Source organism: Phoenix dactylifera, chromosome 14 (genome assembly GCF_009389715.1).
Source record: "Phoenix dactylifera cultivar Barhee BC4 chromosome 14, palm_55x_up_171113_PBpolish2nd_filt_p, whole genome shotgun sequence".
NCBI lineage: Eukaryota > Viridiplantae > Streptophyta > Magnoliopsida > Arecales > Arecaceae > Phoenix > Phoenix dactylifera.
In genome coordinates, this window is record NC_052405.1 from 17,618,110 (window position 1) to 17,638,332 (window position 20,223).

The 20,223-nt window shown below is 37.0% G+C and overlaps 1 protein-coding gene across 1 annotated transcript; it reads left to right on the forward strand.

Annotated features, from left to right (window-relative positions):
- The first annotated feature begins 4,608 nt into the window (after positions 1-4,608).
- Positions 4,609-19,391, forward strand: LOC103717563 (protein FLX-like 4). Its single transcript, XM_008806005.3, has 4 exons — positions 4,609-4,778; positions 17,614-18,221; positions 18,342-18,481; positions 18,621-19,391. The coding sequence occupies exons 2-4, from the start codon at positions 17,671-17,673 to the stop codon at positions 19,025-19,027; spliced, it is 1,098 nt and encodes a 365-aa protein (XP_008804227.1). The 5' UTR covers positions 4,609-4,778; positions 17,614-17,670; the 3' UTR covers positions 19,028-19,391.
- The last annotated feature ends 832 nt before the right edge of the window (positions 19,392-20,223 follow it).

A 20,223-nucleotide genomic window follows, 5' to 3' on the forward strand; every position in this document is an offset into this window, starting at 1 on the left:
TGCATGTCTAAAATTATTGATGAAAAAAAAAATCTTATTCAGCCTACCATTTAATTAACACGACTTGGGCATGTCTTCTTTCAGTTTTGATTCAATCTAAAAAAAAAAAATCATTTATTAATGGTTAGCTACTAACTTCAATGGAGAAACTATGCTTGATTTCTTAAGGATGGAATTCCTCTGATGTACTTCCATGATACTTTCTGGCCTTGTCAAGTTCATATTCCTAGGTGTAAAATCCCACCTACACATGCATTCCTAAGTTACTAACTCGAATGCCATCCATTATTTTTCTAGATATATAAGTTCCTGGTAAAGCATGGCTTTCCCAAAGTATTCTATTTTTTGACTTTATTGGGTGTATCCGTATCCGTCAGGTATGATCCACCCGTCCTAGCAAAAAAAAAAAAAAAAGAAGCATGGCTTCCAGGATTCCCAAATTTTCAATTCATTGTCTAACTTGAGACTAAATTGAGTTCTAGCATCTTATGATTATTATCTTTTCTTGCCTGACATGACAAATAACTTTGACACTGGGGAATCAATGCATGGTGTTTGACTACTTCTTGATTCGTTTTATTAACATTGCAGAAAATTTGTTTGGGCAAACATTTTTCTTTGCTTGTCTCCTTTTCTAAAATATGATTTAGACCACATGGGTAATACAAGAATCACCATATCAAAGCACATCAAATGCTTGACCGCCACATTTGAAGTTTGCCAAAGAAGGCTCCCAAAACATGGTGAGAGGTAACTGCCAGTACAAAGTTGGCGTATCGACCACGGATGGTTATATTTCTCTGGCTAAGCAGAGCGTCGGCGGAGCTCTTAATATCCCGACGCTTCTAAAAAGTGTCGAAAAGTTTTGTCGCTAGAAAAAAAAAAAATTGCCGACGCTTCTATCTAGTATTGGAAATTTACCAATTTCCTATAGTGTGATGCCTCAAAATTTGCAAAAGTGATTGCAAAAAATAAACAAAAAAAAATCACTCAACGGAACATTATGCCACTATATATATTCCTTCCCTAGGTTTTGATCCATCAGTTAATTAGATCTTGGGCGTAATCTTATTTGGCAAATTGTCTATGGCCATGCATGATATAATTGACCAGTGTGCATGAGGTTGTTGCTTCATCTACCTCAAACAAATTTTTGTTGCAACTAGCAGTGCTTTGTGCATTATAGCCACATTACGGTAATATCAGCTAATTTGCACATCGCTTTAAGCAGCGAGATAAGATTTGCACTAAAAAATCAATTAGAAAATGAACTACATGAAGATGCTTTATTAGCAATGTAACCATGTAAAGAACAAGAAAAAAACAACTTCAAGTTTCATAATGATATGAGATGCAGCTAATGAAAGGAGGGACATCCCAGTTCACATTGTATAAGACTGCATAGCTAACTAAAAAATCTATAGTAAGCTACAAATTCAAACATAACTAGATAAAATCTTGAACTGAAGGCCCTTGAGAAAAGACTAAGAGCTTATTGGTGTGACAGATCGATCGGTATAGAAGTTTTTGAATTCTGCAATGGTGTGTCTGAGTAATACTCCATCCATCTTCATCTACTGCTGTAGGTTTTCCTCTATCGCACCGATTTTCTTTGGTGCAAGGCCTTGCATAAGGTGTGGATGGCTAAGGCCAATAGTTTTTATCAAACTTTAATTTGCAAGGAATACGAATGTACGATATCTACCGACAGTGCCGTTTCCAATCTTCTTAGCTTTAGTTGCACTCGGCCATCTGAGAAAAATATAAATATAAGAATAGCTCTTTATATGTATCAAATATGGACAATCAGGAACCTATTAAGAGAAAGAAGGATAGTATAATATTGAAGAAAGTAAAGAATGTAACGTGCACTATTATTTTTCACTTGTATTTAGGTCAATGCTTGGGCTCCTATTGTTAGTCTCTTTGCATGTTGAGTGTTGGAAATGTTGTCAAGCGTCCAAAAATTTGTACCATTATATAGAGGAGGAAGAAGGTTTCTGAAACATTCTTGCTCTATTTTAGAAATAGGATGGGTTTACTCCTTTAAAAATAGTTTCTATTTTTCTCTATTTTTCTAACCTTGGCCGCTAGCCAAGGAGGCCTCTCCTACCAAATTCGCCAAGTGGAAGTTGGGACATCTTTTGCACGCTTGAAATGTTTCAAACTCCAACATCAACATATGAATATTGAAAATTTAATAGTCAAAAGTATTTATGATATAATGAACAAAGTATTCATACAAAAATATTTAGCATCATTTGATAGAAAATTAGGAACATGATTTGTCGTACTGGGCATACCGTACTATACCAATATCAAACCTGTACACTATGTCATACCAAACCGACACTTGTTACATTGATCCTTACCATACCATACCATGTACCGATACAATAATTGGATGTTACTAATGTGCGATCTGGTACCGAAATAGCGAATCTTGATCATGAGAATTGAATAATTCCTACAAATATTGATTAAATCCAAGGGCTAGGTAAAAATTAGACCGGTAAATACTTACTACTAATTTAGTTGTAAAGCATGAAAAAAAAGAGTAATATGATTATTTCATAATTGTCTAAATGTCATAGTTGCATTTTGATGACTAATATTGGAGATAAGAGCCCCATTGCAGTTTGTGTGCACTAAAAGTTGGTTTGCGTCGTGGAGATGAGAGTGGTATAACTTGCTTTGCAATATGTTAGCAAATTGTTGAATTGGAGGCTCATTTAGTTACAAAATATAATCTTGAAGAAATCAAGCAAAACACCCTTGTCCAACCTCTAACTTATTCATGCGATTAGCTCGAGAGAAGAATGCAAATATATGCCCACTTGAATTGGAATCGAGACCTGATTGAGCGTGGCTCATGCAGCAAACATTTGCAGTAATGAATGCCTTTTGCCCACATTCATCCTAAAGCTCCAACGCTTGCATGCTACCAAAGGCGATGTAACTCAATGTGCATCTCTAATGCAATTCAACATCTGCGTTTGCTCCAAGCAAACTTTTTTGGTTCACGTTAGGAATTGTGAGGCTCATGTTAGGAATTATGACATCATGAGACACATATATTAAGCACCCAAAGCCACAACAGCCTCACATAGGATATGTTTCAACATTCTGATTCTCATATGATTCTAGTAGGTAATTTGGAAGAGGGAAAAAATTAGCATAGGATTCAGTGACATTTCTGGATCCTTAGACATGTAGAGTCTCATTTACGATAAAACCCATCTTTTGCAGCCACTCCAATCAAACAGTTTCTTTTAACTTGCAAGTTTTAGGTGCAATCTTTCAAATAAAAAAATAATAATAACAGTAACAACTGTAGTTGCAGCCTTCCAAACTGAATTTCGAACTGCATCTCAAGCTACAACAAGCAACTTGAGCTACACAGTATCTCCAATCATAAATTTCCGAACAGCTCCTAATTTGAACTTAATGACATGGGTATTAGTAATTTAAAAGGATATTAACATTATTAAAGTCCAAGTAAGTTGGAGATTGACTCTATTTGGACCGTATTTTAGAGATAGCCCATTTTGATAACTAGAGTAGCTACAGTTCAATAAGCTGAGCCATAAAATAACAAAGTTGCTGAAACAGGAGAATCTTTTATTTAAGTTCATCTTAGTGTTGGAGATGTTACTAGGCAACCCATCAAACAGTATTGTTATCATAAGCAGGCATCTAGATGCCTAACTTAGCTTGATTGTAGGGTTGCCGACAAGCCGTATTGGATGGGGCTATACTTCACCTTGACTCAACCCAATTTTCATGTTTGAGTCATGATTTTGGACCTGGAACAGCGCAGTAGTTATTCATTCAGGTCAGCTTGGCCCATGGAAAGGATATTACACTCACTAGGTCATTCAGGACAAATTGGGGTCAAGGATGACGAAACCGACCTGAAATGTCCAACTTTGATTTGGGACCGAGTTGAGTTAGGCTTGTAATTGGGAATTAGCAATTAGCTACTCTTTTATAGCTAAATATATTGAATATAAAATTATTTAAAAACTTGAAATCAAAAAAAAAAAAAAAACTAACTTAAACATAAATTTTCATTCAAGTTACTTTTACTACGAAATTGTTAATTCTTCATATATGAGTTTATAAACTACAATATTTGAATAGATAGATATATTAAGGACATTATAAATAAGACTTTAACAAAACTAATGATGAATGTTTAACTCTGTAATTAAGAGAAAGCAGGTGAGAAAAGCTCGGTTTTTCAAATGAGCACAGATGGATTAGTTTCCATAAGGTTTATCAAAGATATTCATGATGATGAAGGAGAAAGGGTTTTATGGGATTCAAATTTTCAAATCAGGCTAGAGCCGGATTTATTTTTTGTTGACCTAAATTAGACTCGAATAATATATGTCGGGCGGGCCAAGTTGGGTCAGATCGGAAAAATACAAAAGTCAAGCTCGGCCACATATCTTTATACGGATCAGGTCCGGTTTAGTCGGGTTAGGACTGGGTTGGGTCACTAGTTAACCCGACCATTTGTGGGCTTAGTCCAAAATGCGCCTCTAGAGGACTCAACCCATTCACTTGAAAATTGAAATCTTTTTAGCGGAGAAAACCGAAAAAATAAAAGGGGTTGGACTCAATCCTTCCTTCACCACCCCCTTCCATCCCTCGTTCGCTTTCCACCGAGGGCAAGAAGGGAGGCTTCACTCCACTTCGCCTGCGACGGGCGTCGAACGGGCGACGGCCATCGGCGGTGTACAGCAGCTAATCGAGATCCCACAGGCCTCAATGTAAGCCTGCCTCTCCCTCTCTCTAATTTCTTCTTCTGCTTCTTCTTCTGTTTCCCTTTTGGAGTTATAATTGATTGTATCGGGACAAAAAAGTAACTTTAGATATTTTCACGCTGCTGGATTCTGATGATCGTTTCTGCTGTACCGATCGATGATTGATTAATTTTTGTTGTGGATTTTATGCTGTTTTTTAGTCTGAGCTGGATTGGAATTTTAAAAATGTGCTAGAATCGTGTAATAAAGGATTGGGGTTTCTCATTTTTTTGTTATGGATTCTGTTGTTTTTATTATGTTGTGTTCTTCTTTGTTTGAGGAAAATGAGAGCCTTTTTTTTGTGTTTGCATTTTCCTCCTGTTTTTCTCTTGTACTCTGTTATGTTTTCGTGTTTTTCATATTTTATCTCGCTAATAGTAGTAATATATCAGTGTTATTATATTGTCATATTAGTAAAAAGTAACATGTTAGTGTTACTACTATTATTTGCTAAAAAAGAAAAGTATTACTAGTATTACCATTAGCAGTAACATCATGCATTATTTGTTACCGTTTTAGCTTGGGGTTTTGCGGCAAGGATAGTTTATTGGAAATAATGCAGGTTTTAATCAATTATTGAAATATAAGAAGGTATACATTAATTTGTAAATTTTGTAAGAATTTTGTTCCATGGGCAGTCACCTAATTGCTTAGGGCCTGTTTGGAAAAAATCCCAAGAGATCCAGCTGGTTTCACCGGGGGGAGAGAGAGAGAGAGAGTGGGAGGAAGGAAGGGAGTGAGTAGGAAAGGGATAGCGAGATTGCGGGGTTTATGGGGCCCAATTCCTGCTGGATTAGAAAAAACTCTTTTACCTAGGGTTGCTTTGGTTTTTTGGCAACTATTTTGTTACATGTTCATCATTTGAGAATAATTTGGTTGGAGACAAGGATTTAGAATCAAGAAAAGACTACATTGACTTTGTCAAAAATTCAGAAATAGCGAAAATAAATAAAGTTAGAAATTAGCAAAAAACAAGAAATGAAGGAAACATATTTGTTTGTATATTTATTTATGTGAAAACTAGCACAAGGGAGGAAAGAAGATCAAACAAAAACAAATGCACAGTTGTCAGCAATATGTAGGATCATTATGCTGTAACTTATATTTGTTTTTGAATTTTCTATGAATGATTAGCGAAGAAAAAAAAAAATCATGGATAAGTGAATACTTGATTATTTTGTGTCTGCAACTGGCTCAAAGAATCTCCGTCCAATGGGAAATTCAAGAATAATTATATCATTAAGAGAACAATTTTAACTCTCGCTGACAAATGAAAAGTTGGATTTAGAGGAGACTCAAGCCATAAGTTTGACCTCCTTGATGCCTTTGGTCTCGACTTCTTTCATACTGATTTGTGATCCATATCAATGTTGCTAATCCAATGGTCCAATTCTTCTTAAGGATCTCCAGCAAGGTTTGGATCGTTTGGTCGGTGGCATTGTCTCCCCCCTGTCAACATCCTCAAGATCAGCCACCCCACCTGGAGTAGTAGGAACTTATGGTTGGTGTCACTATTAGGTTCTCAAGGCCATCCCTCTCTTTTCCATCTTTCTTTTGCTTGTCCAATGGCCACTACATAATGGTAGGATATCAAGATTGCCTTCTATCTTGTATCGTTCCTTAGGACTAATTGATCCAAGATCATAAAGACACTTGAGCTATACAAGTGTTGTTGGTAGTGGTAGTGCCACTGCTAGGGCTACCGTTTCAGAGGTTAACAATAGGCAGTAATGATGGTGTGCAACTCGGCTTGTGGAGAGAGTTGGGACAGGAACACGGTCACCAAGATTGTTAAGGGAGGGTGTCGGTGTTGGGGTGGGGGGCTGTAGCATATGCCTCCAAACCTCGGAATACTCCCTAGAGGAATTGAGAGGTGGGGGAGCATGATGGTGCATTTTACGCCCATGAATTCTGGAATTCAATTTATTGTTAGTTTCCTTTTAAGTATTAAGGAGTCTTTAGGAATATTTAGTTAAGCACTTTTCTTTAATGACAAAAGTAATCCTTTTAAAAATAAGAGGATATGCTTGTTAAGCACTTCCTTTGGGATTCTTCTTAATCTTAACCCTGTTGATTGGATTTCTATTTTTTCCCTCCCATATCGTTTGAAGGAAGGTCCTCCCTAGATTAAATTCAAACCCATGCATGAAGCCAAATCCCATGTTGACCACTTCTATTATATCTCGTGTTGTGGAAGTTTCTAAAAGAAAAATTCAGAATTAAATAATGGAGCAATCACTAGGAGACATTTATTCAGATTTGTACAATAGGCAACATGGAGAAGAAGATGAAGAACAAGTTCAGTAATTGAAAATGAAGCAGATTGCAAGGCTTTGTGTATCACTAGGCCACTACTTGGCACAGTTTTTTCCCAGCTAATATTATATTTTTAGTCCAGAGCTTCTGGTTCTAGTGTTATTGCATCTTTGAATTCAAAATTGTTGTATTTTAACATGAATAGTCAGTGTCAAGTAGCTAGGAATTCATATGCGATGTGCATTTTTTTTGTTTTTCATTACCACCCACTCTTCATTGGGTGCATTTATTTCATTTTTGTTTTCCTTTTTTACAAGAAATACTATGCTTTAGATTTCAAAAAAAAAAAAACAATGGACTTAATGTCATGCTCTTTTCATGTTAATTGACTGTAAGATTTTAGAAAAACCAAACTTTCTGAGGTTTTGATGTAAGAAACTGAAGTTTAAATAAATTGCAACATGATCGGTATCTATCTCCATTAGAATTGTTTAACAATAATAATTTATATCTTTGTTCTTTATCATTAGTTCTTATTGTTGCCCTCCTTGGGTATTTTCCGGGTTCTACCACTGGGGCAAAGGATAGCGAGGAGGTTCAAGTGGTTGGTGAGGTTGGCAGAGTCGAGAAGTGGTTAATGAGGGTGGAGGATTTGGTAGGGAGGTTAGGAAGGCAATGGTTATGTAAAGAACAAAAATCTATCTATCTATCTATCTATCTATCTCTATATTTATATATATATTATTAGTCCATCATGATGGAGTTATCTTGGTCTTTGTTGAATTGGTTAAGGTTTAATTGATGGTTTGAAGTTTCAACTGAAATAGATGGATATTAGATAAAAGTTAAAATAACAATAAAATAAAATAAAACTTGTCATATATTATAAAAACTAAAGAAAAGTGGCAGTTCAAAGAACAATTAAGAAATCTTGACAGAAAAGACATGGCAAAGGTTGCAGGAAAATAAAAGAATCATCTAAAAGGTATAAATTAATAAAATAAAATAAATTAAGAATATAATAAAAATTCAAACTAAAATATGCAAATAAATGACAAAGTAAAATATATTAAACCTAATTTGAAAGTTAGGTCCAACCCTCCACCGCGAAACTATGGAACAACATCATTTGTATTGAACATGGTCCAAGCAAGCTTGAGACTACATTTGAGCCTAGTATAACAACTGTACATGGATGCTTTCTTTTTCTGTGTGTTAGAGAGAGAGAGGAATTGTAGAGAGGGAATTAAAAACATGCAATGGATTAACTTGTGGTGTAGCCCAAACATGACCATCGAGGAACACCAAGAAGTCAAGATTTAGAGGGCTTTGGACATGGAGGCAAACAAACATGCCAGCACCATTATAAAATGGGCAAAGATTGGATAAAGACATGGTTTTGCAGTAGAAGAGAGCAAAATTGGAGAGATCTTTCCCTAAACAAATGCATCGATAAGATTTTAATCGTATATAAAACAAAAAAGGAAGAGGAAGGAAAGTGGTGCGGACTATGTAGGGGATAATTAAGATTGGGCCCATGTGGGGCTAATATCATATATCTATTGAAAAGCTAAAAATCTACTTGGATAATAATATTTTTATTTAAAATAAATTTCATTAAAGCTTTGTGTGATAAACCTTTTGCTTAAAAATTGTGCTTGGTTTCTTGTTAATAAAATTTATTGTCCATATCAATAAGCATGTAGTCAAGTTGATTAGGTTTGGAAGTTTCCAATTGAAATTTTTCTAAAAATTGGGAAAAAAATTGAGCCATTACTTTTATAAAAAAATTGCAATAATCTACAGCAAACATGTCATTATTTTATTGTTCGATTAAGTAAAAATATCTTGATAACCAAATTATAAAAATAATACTCCTGCAAGAAGATTAAGATTTATCAATTTGGATAAATCTTATATATTTGAAATATAAAAATATTATAAATACTTTTTACAATATCAAACCATGGACTGTGGACTTGAATTATTGCTTAAGTTCTTATTTGGTAAATCATTGTGATGGTGAATTTGGTGATAGACTGATTAGTCATTACAACGTGTTGTTAAAGTCTTATGATTCTTGAGTTGGACGTTATTATCTGGGATCATATTGTCCCTAAATGATCTAGATCTCATCCTTTGAGCAGGATCAACTTGGAAAATATGATCTAGATCAAATATTATGAGTTATTTAGTCCCTTGAATCATAAGATCCAGCATGATTATGTTATTTATCTACTATTATCATGTGCGAGCACGTTTTCTATAATTATTTTACTATTTCTAAACTGTTTATCATAATAAATCTTGAATAGTAAAATTAGCCTACTATTGGAGTTCATGGATTTACACATAAGAGTGAAATTTTCAAATATTTTAAAGCCATATGCTATAATTTTATACCTTTTTTAAAAAATGTACTACCTAAAAGCATATTTATTTTGATATATAATATGTTATTTATCTTATAAATATCTTGAATAACTAGACACAATTTTTGCTTCATTAAAGCGCTATATATAGGCTTTTATTTTGGGAAACTAAGCTTCTTATATGTATGGCTTTCTGTTCTACCCTGATCTACTTCATAGTTTACTTATGCTTCTTTTTTCACTTTTTTTACATTTTAAAAATTTTGCAAGTAATCAGAAAAAAAAATTCTTACAATCCAATCCATGATTTGATCCAATCTGATCGCCCCTCCGTTTGCAACTTGATCCCAATCTTAACATTGGTTATGAAGTTGTACAATGTAGGTGGGAAAAAAGGTCCCAACCTATGGAACACTGAACAACCTCCTTTCCCTCCAATGACCTGACCGTTTCTACTTAAATAAAAATTGCATTGGAGAGAGGTAGTCTTGGGAGGCCTTAAGTTAGAGCGGAGAGAAGAACAGCAAAGATCAAGGATATGGTATTCGTGCTGTACAGATGAGAGAAATGAAATAGAAAATGCTGTGGCAACATGTAAAAGCTACCATAAAAGAGCCCCAAGAAAGACTGTGGTCATAGCTCGGGTGAGCAACATCAATCCCAATTGGCTTTCCCTTATAGTTGATGTCTTTTTCTGGGACCTTTTGCATGTGTCTAATGTGTTTGTCAGTAGAAATCACTTTACTTACTACTGCACCTATTAGAGTCAAAACCAAGTTATATTTGGACATAAGCCTAAATTAGATAGGGTTCAATTTTAAAGTAAATCTTTGAACTAAGCTATGAAGGGTAAGTGATGGGTTTTCTTTATGTAACATGTTTTTTTCTTTGTTTTTGTTGGGTTTTTTTTTTTTTTTTTTTTTTTTTTGGTGGGGGGGGGGGGGAGGGGTTCAGAAATGATTAGTGGGAAGGTCTGGGTTATAGGAGATCTTTTTCATGGCTACAAGGAAACACTGCATATTGTAGTTTGTCCAACTTTGAGGGGTTTTGGTTGCTACTGGCCCTGCTTTGTATCACCCCTGATTTCAATTGTGGAGGTTATGACTTTAGATAGAGTAGAGGGTTAGTATTACCTCAGTAGTTTCCATATTTGTGTTGTTCTTAAATAAGGGTGATAATCTTTTCATTTTTCTTTCTAAGGAATTAATTTAATAAGAGGGGGTTGAGATGGAAAGAGTAATTAGTTGGAGATGGAGAGATATTAAGTTTAGGGTGGGATCTGTTGACAGAAAGGTCGGAGGAACCGGTACCAGGCACTGTACCGGTTCTCTGGCGGGACGACTCTGTATAGGTCGTGTCATGCTTGTACCGAGAGAGGGGACCGTGGGAGAGAGAAAAAGAGAAAGAGAGAGGGAAAGGGGGAGGGAGGGCTAGAGGAGTGCAGGTAGAGGCCTTTGCCGGCCCGTTCGAAATAGGGGCAGTGGCCGTGGCCTTAACAAATTTTGCGTTTTTAAAGTGAAATCAGCGAATGTCTTGCCGACTTCATTTAAGCGATTTGCCGACTTCATTTAAAAATTGCGAATTTTTTTAAGGTCGCGACCGGACACTGTTTTGTTCGAAATAGGGTCAACGGCTGCAGCTTCTCTTCCTGCAGCCGAGGCCAGCCTCCGCCAGCCTCCGACGACACTCCGCCGACATCCTGCCCTCTCTCTCCCTCTCTTTCCCGCTAGTTCTCTCTTCTCCTTCTCCTTCTCCTTTTCCAGCTCCGGCAACGGGTTCCATTTCTATTGCCGGAACTGTACCGGTGAGCTACCAATATGACTCGAGATGGCCAGAATCGTCCGGTTCGGGACGGTTCCGCCAACCCTGATTGACAGAAATTAGTGTCAAGGTAGATTTGAGATCTAGAAATCCATTAAATTGAGGGGAATGTGTCATCCATGAGGAAATAATGAAGGAAAATACTGGAATATGCTAGTCACCGTGGTTTCAAACACTGTCAAAATGGGACGGTACGACTAGTACCATACATTTCCAACATGAAATCGATGCTAGTATGGGATTGGGATGCTGAAACACTATGTGCCAGTCATGCTGGCTGCACCAAGCTGTACTAGTGCATGTCGATGGTGCCACACTGACCCTACCAATGCATATTATAGTTTTTTATTTTCTTGAAGCTGTCAATTTCAGTACATATTATAAGAAACAGTACCATGCCGTTCTGGTGGAAACATAGGTATGAGGTTCAGTGCTAGTATATAAAACCCTTTTAGGCACCGAGGGCCTATTTGGATGTTGGTTTAAATTATTCTGCGGATAAATCTTAAAATCTCGAGAGTTTTAGATGGAAGCAAGTGCATGGAGGGGAGTCCAGATGTAGTTGAGGAGGCTCCTAGGTGGCTCACTCCAAAAAATTAGGGATGCTGACTTTCCTATACAACGTGATTTAGTTCATCTGAGGTTTTTTAAGAGAATTTGGATCCAAATTTCCTGAACTTGAAGGAATGCCTCCCTTTCCCTGCTAACTTCTTCTCATTGTATATCATATTAGGAATGTTTCATGGATAATTTGTGCGGGCATCCAAACTATCGCCAAGTTGTTTTAAAATTGCTAAATATAATGAATTTTTCAAACCACTGAAAATCAACAAGTAAACAATATTTGTTTACACTTTCCAACATGGAATAAAGGGCGGGCCTTATTGTAATGGTAAGGTTGCTCCATCATGGCTTAGGTGTTATGGGTTTGAAACACAGAAACAACCTCTCCATATATGGGAGTAAACCTGTGTATGTTTGGCCCTCCCCAGACCCCATGATTGTAGGAGGCTCATGTATTAGAATGCTCTTTTATCATAACATGAAATATTAGTATAGTTTATGAATTTTATTCATATTCAGTATTGACTTTAGCCTAAAAGTTCAAATCTATAGAAATAAAGAACCTGTATGACCTAACATACTCTAGAATGTTTTGATTTTTTTTTCTTTTTTTCAGAAAAGCTTCTTCTTTGGATATTTCCTTGCCCTGAACTATTAAAACGTGGAGTGAAAATGCTGAATTGAAACTCAATCTTGATTGAAAGGAACCAAAAGTGAGATTTCAAAACTTGATGTAACCCAATTAAAGTCAAGTTATTTCAAGATTAGAATCTAATGGCAAAGATATAATTGCACTTTTTCCTAACTTTCGACAGTACATATCTAAGTGCTACTTTCAAAAGGTTTGGATGCAGAATGCTCTCCTAATTTATATTTAATACCTCAACCGCTTATGGCCCTGGCCCTGAAGTATATGTGTACATACTTTCATTATATACATATGTACATATATTTTCATACATACATGTGTATATGTATGTATGTCATATCTATGTATGAGTTAGAAATTTTTGGGTTTGTTTTACGTAAAAGGTGTAAGTTAGTGATTCCATCCTGCTACATATGAGTAACCAAAATGCTTTAGGGATTCAATTACAAGTCTAGCTGAATAATTCTGTTCTACCACCATGTGTTTTAGATTTGTAGTTCACCAGTTTGACATGTATCATATCACCAGTATGTGTCAGCGCTGTAATTTGTATGCAAATCAAAGGTATGGAGGATATGTATTTATGTCTAACAAAGCTGTGGTATAGCAACTACGATGCAAATAAAGTGGTCCCAACCGGTACATTTTATTGTCTGACCAAGCTCTCTTTCCTTTTCTGGGACATTCAGCTTGGCTTTAGCTTTTAAATGGCATTAAAAAATAAAGAGGGGCAAAAGATTATGATAGGATTAGAGACAATAGAAGTACATCAACTACAGGGCACTTAGGTATTTAGATGCTTAACACTACCAAATGCATTTCTTGAAAGGAAAAGTAAGGGATGACATTTGATCTCTAACTTGCTTCTGAGGCTCTAGCCTACTATAGTTAATCTAAAGTATCTGGAAGGCCCCAAGGTCTGCGATCTGCTTCTTCTGGATGAGAGGACGTGGAATGTTGATGCTGCTTGGTGCTCCTTCAGAGATCAATTGGCAGAAAGGATCCTGGCTATGCCGATCCCTAGGCAAGGGATCGTGAATAGGAGGATATGGAGGATGACCGCTAGATTGAAGGTTAGAGCCGGTATCTTTGTGATCTTTACAGAGCCGAGCCTACTAGGCTGATTGATGGAGGTTGGATCTGGAAGCTTCGTGTTCACCCTCGTGTTGCTTTCTTTCTCTAGAAAGTGGCATGGGGTTGTCTTCCTACCAGAGGTATTTTGTGCGGTAGAGAACTAAGGCTCCCCATTTCTTGCATGGGTTGTTCGTCGAAGGAGTCTATGGCTCATGTGTTGTTCCACTACCCGACGACGGCTTGGGTGTGGAGGTGCTCTAGGATCAATCTGACATTTTTGCAGCAGACGGCCTCGATTGAAGCTTTCTTGGGCTTCCTAAAGAGAACTATGAGGAGGCCAACCATGATCCCTCTAGGTGTCAGGGCAGCCTACGTTGCCTACCATATCTGACTTAATAGGAATACCCGAGTGTTCGAGATAAAGATAGCATCATAGGCATGTGGTGGATAGGGCCTTACTTGATGCAGCCCAGATTATTCAGCCTTTATCTACAGGTGAACCTGAAATAGCAAGGGACATCTGGGACTCCCATTTGGCTTTTGTAGCGACTCGGACAATCCTCGTCTCCTGGGAGTCCCCACTCTCGAGTTTTTCAAGGTCAACTTCAATGGGAGTGTCTGACAGCGGACACAAGGTCGGAGTGGGATTCGTGATCAGGGGATTTTGACTCTAGATTGGTGGCAGTTGGCGGCAGGTACATTTATGATGTCTCAGTTCCTAGAGCGGAGCTGAGGGCTGCATTGGAGGGTATCACCTATGCAAGGAGTATATTGAGAGCTGACAACATCCAACTTGAGAGAGACTCGACGACGGTGGTTGGCTGGATTCATAACTCGGCGGGAGCAAGTGACGAGCATCCGTTGTTGCAGGACATCCGCAGGCAGGTGACGGGTTTTGCCGCCTTTCGGGTCAACCATGTGTATTGGGAGGCGAATAGGGCGGCTGACTAGATCGCCTCCTATATGGCTCAGCATTTTGGTGGTTGTTTGTGGGATAGACTCGAGGCTACCTCTTTTCCTTTCCGTCTTATTGTATCCTCTGACTTATGTGGATATACTCATACTAGAGTTGTATGATCTATCCGTATTATCAAAAAAAAAAGTAATTACAATTTTAAATATGCTTACTGAAATATAAAAAGTTATCAGAATTATGTTACTATGTTTCTTGTTATATCCATGTTACAATAATAGCTGCAAAAGTAGAAACGTTTATAATATCTTTGTTGTGCATGAGATAGAACTATTGATTGATTATATATATTTGACAACAGAAGGCAATACCTTTGTTTTAAAAATAAGAAAAATATTATGTTAATTTGAAAAATATTAAATAAAACATAGTATTTGAATTAATTAAGTTAATCAATGGAAAGTTAAAAACAACATAGAATAAATCTAAAGAGTAACTTTTAATTAGAGACCACATGTAGAAACCTATCAATATGTCAGTGATCTTTTGTCACTTCTCCATCCTTTTTGCAATAGAGTTAGTGTGGATTTATGGGGTTATAGGATTCACATCAAAAGAGGAAATACCAGCTATATTGCATGTTTTAGATTTTTCAAACCAATAACATTGGTGAGAGATGGCCTGCATGGAGCCATCTGAGCAAAACTTGTAGAAGAATAAAAAATAATTTAGACAAAGATTAAGAATGGATGCATTGCTTCCTATAAACTCTACATCTACTTGTCTTTACAAAATCAGTGATTAGGCTTCGGGATTATCCTCTCGTTCCTTTGTGAATTAAACATGTCCCATTCTACAAACTTTTTATTAAAATTTTAACTGAAAATCATCATATCAGATCGAAGACTCATTGTGAAGAAGGTGCTGCACACGTAGCACTTGTCCTAATACTAGGTCATTATCTTATCATGCAATAGCCATCGGATGGTGTACTTGCAATTGTTTCCATAGAGGTTTGAGGTCGAAGATGGATCCAGATCATTAGATGGTTACAGGACCAGATACAAGGTCATGGTCTCCAAGGAGAGAAAAACGGTTATAAAATGGAAGGAAAATGAACAGTAAGATACCCTCCAACTATGCAAGATGGGATATGAGTGGCTGGGGAGAGGGGCAGTTAGATGGTTAGGAATTGCATTACACTAACTTGATTCAATTTCGATTTGTACCAATCCAAGTGGATTTTTAACTTGGATAAAAAAGTGTATAAGTAATAGTAGGTGCCAAATAGTGCAGTTGTTAAAGTCATTGGGCTGTGGACCCAATGACCTAGGTTCAGATCCCACCTTTTCTAGTTAGGTGGGGGGTATCTCCTTCCTTTTTCTTAAAAGGAAAAGAAAAGAGAATATGGAAATAATATTTTAAAATATAAAAACTAAAATAAATATAAAACATTAAGCATAAATAAAAATACTTAAAAGTTAAATTATAGATGATTTTTTTTGAAACACTAATAAAACTAGAGCTGAATTATAAAATGAAAAAATTATCCAATCATCAATATAATAAATAAAAACATTTCAAATCATCACTGATGTTAATAGTGATTCTTCAATCATCCAACAACTAGTACCCATTTTTAATCCTAAAGAAAATTTGATGTTCAAAATATAAAAAGAACTAGGTGAATAGTCCCATTGAGAAAGGATAAACAAGAAACATTTGAACATGTGGTTCTTTCTTTTAATGCGAAAAAAGAGGAGAAGAAAATAGGGTAAGGGCTGTTTGCTGTTGTTTGAGGAGGAAAAGAAGAAATAAACTATTAAGAGACCGAAAGAAAGATTAGGTTGCTATCCCCTGGAGGAGGAGAAAAGGAGAGAAACAAATGCAGAACTGGGAGGAGGGGGGTGGGGAGAGGAACTAACTGCAAGGATCCAAACTGCCCAAAATATTGCCTTTTCTTCTTTTCTTTGCTTTTTTTTTTTTTTTTTGAGATGAACCCAAGAATGTTACATGAGAGCTTGAGCTTGATCTGATTCTTTTTGAAATTTTGCAGCCGTGGATCATGCTGTGATTGAAAGAATGTTGGGTCACCGAATCTCAGAAGGGATCCAGAGCCTCTTCTGATCAGATTTCTTACAATCTGATCTGCATCATGCGACTCGTGTCCAAAATCATTCATTTTTTTTTAAACACTGGTTCTGATTGATTAAATTAAAACTGATATTGTATTTTAAAATAGGTATTCTGGTATGTCTTACAAAGAAGAAAAATAAAAATCTGGTATGAGCAAAGTCCATTTAACTTGGGTGACTATCGTTGTGACTTCAATGTCCAAATTAGCTTAAAAAAAAAAGAACTAAAGGACATGATTTCTTTTGGACAGAAATTTATTGGTACTTTATTAGTATGGTATAAATCTATTGATGGTCTAAGAACTTTGTTACTCTTTAATTGGGACGGTGGTTGCCTTACATAGTCTGTGTTTTCCTGCATGAGTTACCTTGTTATTCTGGTTTTTCCGTTTATTACTAGTTTGACTAGGAATCCACATGGACCATTTTTATTTTATGTCTCTGCCCTTTTTCATTCTCTTTTGGCTAGTTCCATGTGGCTTCAAAAACACCCCATTCTGGAGCTAAAAAATGCCTGCTTGGAGATTCAACATGATAAAAATTATACTTTGAATCAATTGACTTTGCTGCAATCTATAGATCATGTCTGTTTGTGAAGCTTACATAAACCTAATACTGTTGCTGGTATTAAGGAAACTGAAATGTGCTCAAAGTAATGCTTAACAGTTTGTTTAATTATAAATTTATTGTTAACAGTTGATAATAACATTAGGAATTCTAGACAGACCCAAACTTCTTAAGGAAACTTGAACAAACACTGAAACTTCGAAAAACAATTAAAACGAACTATGATCTGCAGAATCCCTGTGCCACTTTATAATGTTGTGCATTTTGTTTGTTATGGTGACAGAATTTTGATATTCAAGGCCCAGTTAATGGAGAAACTTTACATTCAGATGAGACAAGATATAATTCATTATATGCAGCTCGTCATGTTTTCATAAATAGAAATTTGTAATGATAGATTTATTTATTTATTTTTAATTGAGTTGTTGACATGACTGCTTGTTGCTTGCAGAAAAGTAAGCTATTGTCAAAATCCAAGTTTAGGAGAATACATTTACTCTGCCAAAAGATGGATTTGCATGGGCATGTACCATCAGCATTTGAAAGACAGCGTGTCCAGGCTCCTGGGTTGTTGCGCAATGGCCCTTTTCATGGGCCTGCTCCTGCTGTTCACCACCCTTTAGAGCCACTACCCCGACCGGAGCTCCTGGAAAATAAGATTGCAGCTCAAGCAGCTGAAATGGAAAGGCTTGTAAGGGAAAACCAAAGACTGGCAGCAAGCAATGTGACCTTGAGAGAGCAGCTGCTTGCCACTCAGCAAGGATTGCAGAGAGTGCAGGTTCATATTGGTAGTTTCCAAACTGAAAGTGATATCCAGGTCAAAGGATTGTTGGAAAAGATTGGGAAACTGGAAGCTGATATCCGTGCTGGTGAGATGGTAAAGAACGAATTGCAACAAGCACACTTGGAGTTACAGAGCCTAATTGTTGCAAGACAAGAACTAATCATCAAAATCCAGCATACCACAGAAGAACTCCAGAAAGCCTCCCCAGACATCAAAAAGTTGCCTGAGATGCATGCTGAGCTGGATGGGCTAAGACAGGAACATCAGAAATTACGGTAAGCAAAGTGGTTCATGGCTGATTTTTCCTTCAGTAATTTTTCTTCACCCTACATTTGCCTTCTCTTCTTATAGTTCTAGTGATATCACTAATTTTTCCTTTCATCTTTTGGGGTAAGTGGTGCTTTTGAGTATGAAAAAGGTGCAAATATGGAGCAAGTTGAGAAGATGCTTGCAATGGACAAGAACCTGATATCAATGGCTCGAGAAGTTGAGAAGCTACAAGCTGAGGTGCTAAATGCTGAGAAAAGAGCACATGGTAGCGGTCGTTGTGATTGCTTCTGTTTTATCCACTCCCAATGGCTTTACTTTGTGTCTTTTCTTCTTATTTTTTTTCCCTGCAAAATCGACCCTCCTTCTGAAACTCTTCTAATTGTACCACTTTCTGCTTTATGCAGCACCGGACTCGTATGGAGGAAGATATGGTAGCCCACATCCTGTCAATCCATCTGCAGGGCAGGGTAGTGTCTACCCAGAATGTGGTTATAGGCAAGGTGGCGGCTATGCAGACACTGTTTACAGCCATGGTGGTGGCTATCCAAATGCTGGCATTGGCCATGGCGGTCCTGCCAACTATTCTGGAGCATATGGAAGAACTCAGGCTCCAATCACTGGTGGGGCAGCAGGAGAGCTATATGATGCGTATGGTGGTGTGAGTGGTGATGGGAATTCAGATGGTTACAGGAGCATGCAGATCCCAATGACTGGTGGGATGGTAGCCAGAGTGGGAACGAATTCCTCTGATCGTGTTACCGCAATTGGTTATGATGCTGCTAGAGGAGGCATGACATCTACTCAAAGGTAAAGCTTGAGCATCAGCCTGTAGAGAATACCTGGTATATTTGTCCTAGCCAGTGCTACTCCAAACATTTACTTACTGGGTTTGGGCAATCAGTTATACTTTATGCTGTAATTCACCAATTTGGTGGATTAGTTCCCATTTAATGATGAATTGGCGATCTTCATCAGGTGGTATAATAAAAAAGGAAATGCCCTTTTAATGTAATTTATTTACATATTTTATTTTATTATTTTAATGAGGTTGTAAACTAGCATGATGATTTAGTTCATGTCGGATTGGCTGAATTGAAAAGTTTCATCAGCTGAAACGAGTATATTAAGCATATCCTCTGTTCAGTAATCCATGTCAAGCTGAAGTGCTTGTAGTATAATATTTGGACCATGACTGTCGTAAAATAGCCTAAACATGTTTGAGTCTTCAGATTCTGCGTTCAGAAACGTCAACAGATGCTTTCCATTTACAAGTCTGGCTCTGCTTGTTATGATCTATCCCTAAATGGACTCAAATAAACTATAGATTATAATCTGTAAGAGATCCGATCTGTGTGGATATATTGCTGTCTGATATGAAGTCTAGGGCAATTGTTCGTTGCTTAAGAGATGATGGCTCCTGGTGGGGGAAATCTGAATCCTACGCCACAGGTCCCATTTCTTTTTACCAGTTCTTTCAAGAAAGGAAGCAGGACTTAAATGGGGAATAGCAATATGTGATATGGTGAATACGTGTTCTTATATATATATGGTGAGTGATATGGGAGATCACTCAGGACCCTTGAATGCCAGCAGGACAAAGTCGAGCGAGGGAAGCTCTATTTTGGCTAGTAATTGATGTGTATTGATTCAATGACGATGTAAATGTAACAATCCTTCCATCATCCAAATTATTGTTTCTTCTGTTATCTTTTTTGTTGTATTGATCTCTTCAAGAAGGGGAGCTTGGGACTTGAATTCTGGTGTGGGGGAGGCTGTGGGAGGCCCATAGAGTGAGAGTACATGGATGAGTGCTTGTGCCTTTATATTTGGATCACCAATGGACCATGACTCTATATTATCTTGTAAATGAACACTCAAAACACCTGCATCCAACCTACAAAACCCAGTCTTGCGATCTTCTCTCTTTTCTCTAAAATTTTGAAATTTAGATGGATCACAGCTAATCATTTGCATCCCTCATTCTGAAGGCTACAAAGTAATCGCAAA